The sequence below is a fragment of the Adiantum capillus-veneris genome, chromosome 4, assembly GCF_014529385.1.
Source record: "Adiantum capillus-veneris isolate H3 chromosome 4, ASM1452938v2, whole genome shotgun sequence".
Taxonomy (NCBI): domain Eukaryota; kingdom Viridiplantae; phylum Streptophyta; class Polypodiopsida; order Polypodiales; family Pteridaceae; genus Adiantum; species Adiantum capillus-veneris.
The window spans coordinates 37,124,310-37,130,309 of NC_140934.1; the positions used below are offsets into that span (position 1 = coordinate 37,124,310).

The 6,000-nt window shown below is 45.4% G+C and overlaps 1 protein-coding gene across 1 annotated transcript in view; it reads left to right on the forward strand.

The window, feature by feature from the left end:
* NCBP (Putative cap-binding protein) overlaps window positions 1-5,600 on the forward strand; it is a 49,799-nt gene extending 44,199 nt beyond the window's left edge. The window contains exons 4-6 of the mRNA XM_086510382.1: window positions 3,920-3,997; window positions 4,105-4,224; window positions 5,167-5,600. Of these exons, the coding sequence (XP_086366508.1) occupies window positions 3,920-3,997; window positions 4,105-4,224; window positions 5,167-5,298 (330 nt within the window). The 3' untranslated portion in view covers window positions 5,299-5,600. The remainder of the gene's footprint in view (window positions 1-3,919; window positions 3,998-4,104; window positions 4,225-5,166) is intronic.
* Window positions 5,601-6,000: the final 400 nt, after the last annotated feature.

The following is a 6,000-nucleotide window of genomic DNA, read 5'->3' on the forward strand; positions in this document are numbered from 1 at the left end:
CCCCTTCCCCAGTACTCATTGGATGCCCCCTCTTTGACTCTCACACAGTTCGAGATCACCAAGCTCATTCGTAGCCGACATAGGAGTTGGGCACGAAGATGGCTTTCTATAGGAAGCATCTTCCCCAACTCACTGAGGATGGTCTTGTGGTGAGGCCCAGATACATGGACACCCACGTATCTCACGGGATACACCCACGTATCTCACGGGATACGGTGTGCTATTGGCCAGATATGCACATCTTCACACCACCATCGGGTGGAGACTGGCCAGAACATGTCCCCTATGTCATAGGGAGGCTGAGACAGAGTAGCAGTATATATGCCATTGCCCAGTTTACTTTGAGATACGCGGTCGTTTCCATTGCTTGTTCGGAGCATAGTTACACGGAACGGGAACGGGGGGCCCTCGGGGTGGCGGAAGGGGAACGGTAGCCTTGAGGGAAAGGCAGAGGGAGAGGGAGAGAGAGCCTTGAGGGAGAAGGTGAGGTAGAGAGCTTGAGAGAGAGAGAGGGTTTAAAGCCCTTCTTTATATAGGAGAGGACGGAAATAATACCCCCCCAAAAGTTCAAAAACCTGCCCCAAACTGTCATTTTTTAAAACTTTTGTGTTCTGGATTTTCTGTTCCGTGTTCCGGATGCCTTCCAATTATGCCTGGGAAGGGAATGACGTTCCGTTCCCGTTCCTGTTTCGAGGAGGCGTCGGGCTTGGGAACGCGTTCCGGGAACGGGAGGGCCCCGTTCCGTACTATGGTTCGGAGAGGGTTTTGGACTGCTTTCTAGAGTCATGGGTTATGAGGACCAGAGTTTGGATTGTTCTTGCTGGAGCTATGAAGACACACAGAGAGCTTGTTGAGAGGAGAGGCTAGCCAGTGTCAGAGAACGGATCACAGACTGTCACGTGCACATCTAACCCTATGTGTACGTGGACAAGTTACTTCATGACGTGGGTTTCAGTTCAGTTAGATTAGGAAGTGATCTGGCACTTTTGTGAGTCTGTTCGACCATGCATGTCCAGGCACTTAGATTAGATGCATATCCTCTGGTTGCACACAGCATGTTCATCAGATTTCCATCAAAACTCATCAGGAACATTTTTACAGTGCATAGACCTATTTTCCCTATTTTTCACATTTTTCACTTATTATTTTTAAGTGACTTTTGTTGGGAACTGGGTAGGGCAATTCTAGTAAGAATAAGAATATATATAAGAAAACCCTAGCGCTAGCATTTCTGGTAGTAGAGGCAGCAGGAGCACCTTTGCTCAACAGGCACCTTCTCAACAGGACCCCCACCAAGACCCTAGCGTTTTGCACCATCTGCAACAAGCTAGGGTTTTTGGACAAGATCAGCCCCTGGCGTTTTTGCATTGCAGATCAGCCGGCAGCAGCAGAAGACAGATCAGCCCTAGCGTTAGTAGTTTGCACCAGCATATTCATAGCGTTTCCACAGTAGAGCCCAAATCAGCTCTAGTGTTTTTGCATCAGCCTGGCACCTCAACGTTTTTGCAAATCTTCGCGACGGAACCTCAGTAAGCACCAGCGTTTGCAGTTTTCAGCAGTTAGACATCGCAGTAGAAGTCCCAAACCTTGCAGATCTCACCATCCCGTAGCAGATCCTCGCCGCACGTTCAGATCCACCGAAGTTTGCAGATTCAGCCCGGAATACGTAGATTTCGGCATCTGCCTTTTCAGTGCGTCGTTGTCGCATTGTCGTCACCGACATAGAGTCAGAATTCAGTAGATAAAGATTTGCAGATTTCAGCCATTAGCGTTTTCAGATTTAAGCCCGTCTCGTTGTCGTCCTCATCGTTGTTGACATCGTCGGCAAGTCCAAGCATTGTAGAGATTTGTGCAATCATAAGTAGACCGCTCTCGCCATAGAGAGTGGGGCCTTCGGAGGAGGGTTTGACAACATTCTGGTGTCGTATTCTTCTCTCTCTATCTTGAGCACAGCTCGGAGCACTTATCTTGAGCAAAGTTCAACTTTCACTTCCGCTGCACCTTACACAGACCTCTTCTATAGAGCGGATATTGTGCAGCCGGAGGTACAGTGACCACAATAGAGCTCATGCTCTCCTCACAACATAGGCACGCTGATCGACCGAGCGACTGAGCTCGGGAGATCCAAGCGCCCACGGCTGAGGAGGACTACACAGCATCGGCAGAGACTACATCAGCGGATTCCGATCACCCTAGCTCGATATGCACTACGCCCGGTCAGACTACTGACCATGGAGGAGATTGATGAGATATGCCAGCAACCGATGATGGACTTCCTGTGATCTTGATGAGGATAGTATATCATGCTCACTCTTGTATCTGCCCTTGTATCACTTCTGTCTCAGCCCTGTATAAGCCTTTGTATCAGGTTTTGTATGAGCCTCCCCCCACTTACCATCTAGTAGGTAGGGATTTTGTAGCAGCCATAGTACTACACCCCTAGATGCACTTATAGACATAGGCAACCTCGCACGTGAATCATACAGCTCCAAAAACGAGAAAACATGGAAAACCCCTAGTCAGAAAGAAGAAGACAAAAGCAAGAAAATAAGAACAGACTCCAGAGACTTGGGGGGAAGGCTAGCAGGTTGGACATGGCTCCAAAAGCGGAAAAACATGGAAGAACCCTAGTAAAAAAGAAGAAGACAAAAGCAAGAAAAGAACAGAGACTTGGGGGGCAGGCTAGCAGGTTGTGTGCGAGGGGTGTGAGGAGAGGAAGGCGGGGTAGTTCCCTTGTGCATCGAAGGAGAGGTTTATGGGCTGTTGACCCAGCATAAGATAGGGCTCGAATGGTCGATCCCCCCCCCCCCCCCCCCCTTCTCTCTCTCTCTCTCTCTCTCTCTCTCTCTCTCCCTCCCCAAGAAATGATTGTATTTCTATTACTTGAAAAATCTAAAACGCCCAAATGGTGCAAATTCTGAGGGCGAGTACAAATTGAAATACATGTAAGGCCTAAAGGCAACTAATGGGCTAGCCTCTACCACAAGGGTTGGTGTCCCATACCGCCGGCAATATGTCTGGGGATGTAACAGTAGGACCCCTATTCCTAGGGTTATCTGGGGTCAGAGTCTCAAGTGTTCTGCATTTTCATTGCTAAATGTGGACAGTATGCATTGTTACTTAGTAGTAACTTTACACATTTATCAGATTTAGGCCAGTATTTTTCGAGTCGAGGAGTTTTATTCAGGTAGGTAGGGCATTTTGAGTAAGCACCTATATGCAGGCCCTTGGTGGTTGTATTTGGCATATCAATGATGAGCAGAGCTTCCAGCGTTTTCGGCACACTCTCTCTCTAGCGTTTTCTCTCTCTAGTTCGTGTGCTGCACTCTCTCTAGTGTTTTCTCTTGCATCAGCGTTTTCCTCTAGCATTTTAGCCAACGATCTCTCTCTCTAGCCCTAGCACTCCCTCTCTCCATTGCTCCCCTTGCTTTGTTTGCAAGTTTTGTAGTAGGTCTTTCGTACGGGGGGCTGTATACAATAGGAAATCATTTCTGAGGAGATCTCTTGTGATAGATACGATTGGCTGCTTTGTCCTGAGAGGACGTTCGCTCGCAGTTACAGACGAGATCATCATTCAAGTTCACCCTTTTCTGTTGCACCTTTGACATATGGGGCATATCCTAAACAGTTCCAGCTAGTTGTCTAGTTCACATCTAGCAGTTTAGGATTCTATAGTACCCCTTTTTATTTTTGGTACTCAGACATTGTATTGGATTCACTGCGTTGTAACTTTTTGGTCTCATAGGTCATTTTGGCCATTTGAAGACGTTAATATAGCATTACAGTTCATTTTCATCTCTCTCTCTCTCTCTCTCTCTCTCTCTCTCTCTCTCTCTCTCTCTCTCTCTCTCTCTCTCTCTCTCTATGCATGTGAGAATTTTGTTTTCTGCTGCTGTATCACATATTTTTGGATGGGCAGGATGCCGCAAATCGCAATGGTGGAAAATGGATTATTCGCTTCAAAAAAATTGTCTCGGGACGGTTTTGGGAGGACTTGGTATGCTGTTCATTGGCATTTTATTTCAGGCTTTCGAAGATTTTAATGATGTAAGGTTTTCCGATTAATATTGAGTGATTTTTAAAGAAGTCTTATTTCTAGCTCAGGTATTAGCCATTGTTGGAGACCAGCTGGAGGCGGGTGATAGTGTGTGTGGTGCTGTGCTAAGTGTTCGTTATAACGAGGATATTTTGAGCGTTTGGAACCGCAGTGCCTCAGATAATCAGGTTGAAACCCTTCTAAATATTTTCTATACATGCATAGTGGTCAGGCTTTGTGATCAATGCTTTGTTGTTGCAAATATTATTCACATGTGTGCATAAAAAAAGTTTTCCAATCTGGAATCATGGCTAGCAACTGTATGGTAAACGTTTGACATGCAAATCATAGTAAAATATCGAACATGTAAAGCGAGAAATTGGCAAAGAAGGTGAGGGTAGGTGTCCGAGTTTTATCTAGCATCACATTTGTAGGAACAACTATCTATTGATAGTTGTCATAGAGGAACTCCAATGCAATCAACAAGCCACTTTTATCACAAAGGTGCTGTCCTAGGGATAGCAAAGTGTGAGACCTAATGCAGTGAAGGCAGCAAGCAATAGCGCGTAGTAGTCAGAGTGATATAAGATATTGACCGAAAGAAATCAGACTTATGAATCGAGGGGATCCACCTTGAAATATGTAAATGTAGCATGGGAGTTCACCTAGAGAGGCTTTTTATATTTCAAAGAGTTACAGGATTACATGTACAGGAGGGTTTAAAAAATGAGGGTTTTTAAAAAAGTTACACGTTTATGAAGAAAAGGGGTCTTTTAGTTCATAGTTAAGTGTGTGTAGAGGGGTTTTATAAATACATCTTGAACGCACGTGCTATAGTTATTTTTGCCCGCGGGCTCATGAAAGCAAGCAATATCGGATAGCAATCTTACTCAGTTGTTAGCATTTAGGGTTTAGAGTTTAGTTATTCCTCTAGCATTGAGAGCTCCATGTTCACATATGTCACATAAGAGTAACTGGCTTTGTTACCTCTTCTGAGGGTAGTGCATGACTGGTTTTGCAATTTGCCTGCATGGTTTTGGCTTGTTAAAAAATTTTAATTGTGTCCTAGGTTGGTCTATTATTTTCCTGTGCTTGAGCTCGGGAGTCATTTCTGTTATGGCTGTTCTCAGGCTGTTATGTCATTAAGAGATTCCTTGAAGAGGCACTTGCACTTACCTCAGAGCTATGTCATGGAGTACAAGCCTCATGACGCCTCTTTGCGGGACAATTCCTCATTCAGAAACACATGGTTGAGAGGTTGATGCTTTGTCTAGAAGCTTTCCTTTCAGAACCTGTGTAAATTTCTGGCAGCATAGCTGGATTTGTGGGCTGTATTTTATGCAAGTCCTCTTGAAATCTCTCTGGTTCCCATGTTCGCAAATAGTGGAACCAAAGTGGAAATATCGCTGTTGACAAACAAGGAAGTTGGTTTTATGTCCTGAGCTCTGGGGGATTGGTTGCTAAGTTGAGGTTTATGTAACTGATAAAAGCTCAAAGGTTTATACCAAGCAAATTATTGAGGTCACGTTTTTTGGTTCTTCATAAGAATAAATAAATTGTCTTATTAGTGCGCCCCCCCCCCCCCCCCCCCCCCCCCCCCCCCCCCCCGGCAAAAACACACACACACACGTGCGCGCATCCTGACTCTCTCTCTCTCTCTCTTTCTGAAGCTTGTGTGCAAGGTTGTTATTGTTCTCAACCCTGCAAGATTGGGGTCTGTCGACAGTGTCCAAATTGAAGAACCTCCCCTTGCGGGCTATTTCAATACACCAAATCCAACTGCTTATCTTCACTACATATTGCTCTTTTGCAATCATCCCTTCACTTCCTCTATCTGCTTGCACTGGCTCCTCGCTTGATTGCTTGCACACGACCAACCGTTCCCAAGGCATCTTTGAGTGATCCATAGTTATGCTCTTCTTACATTTTAACTGGTATATCTACTTGCTTAATTCATGTGCAGG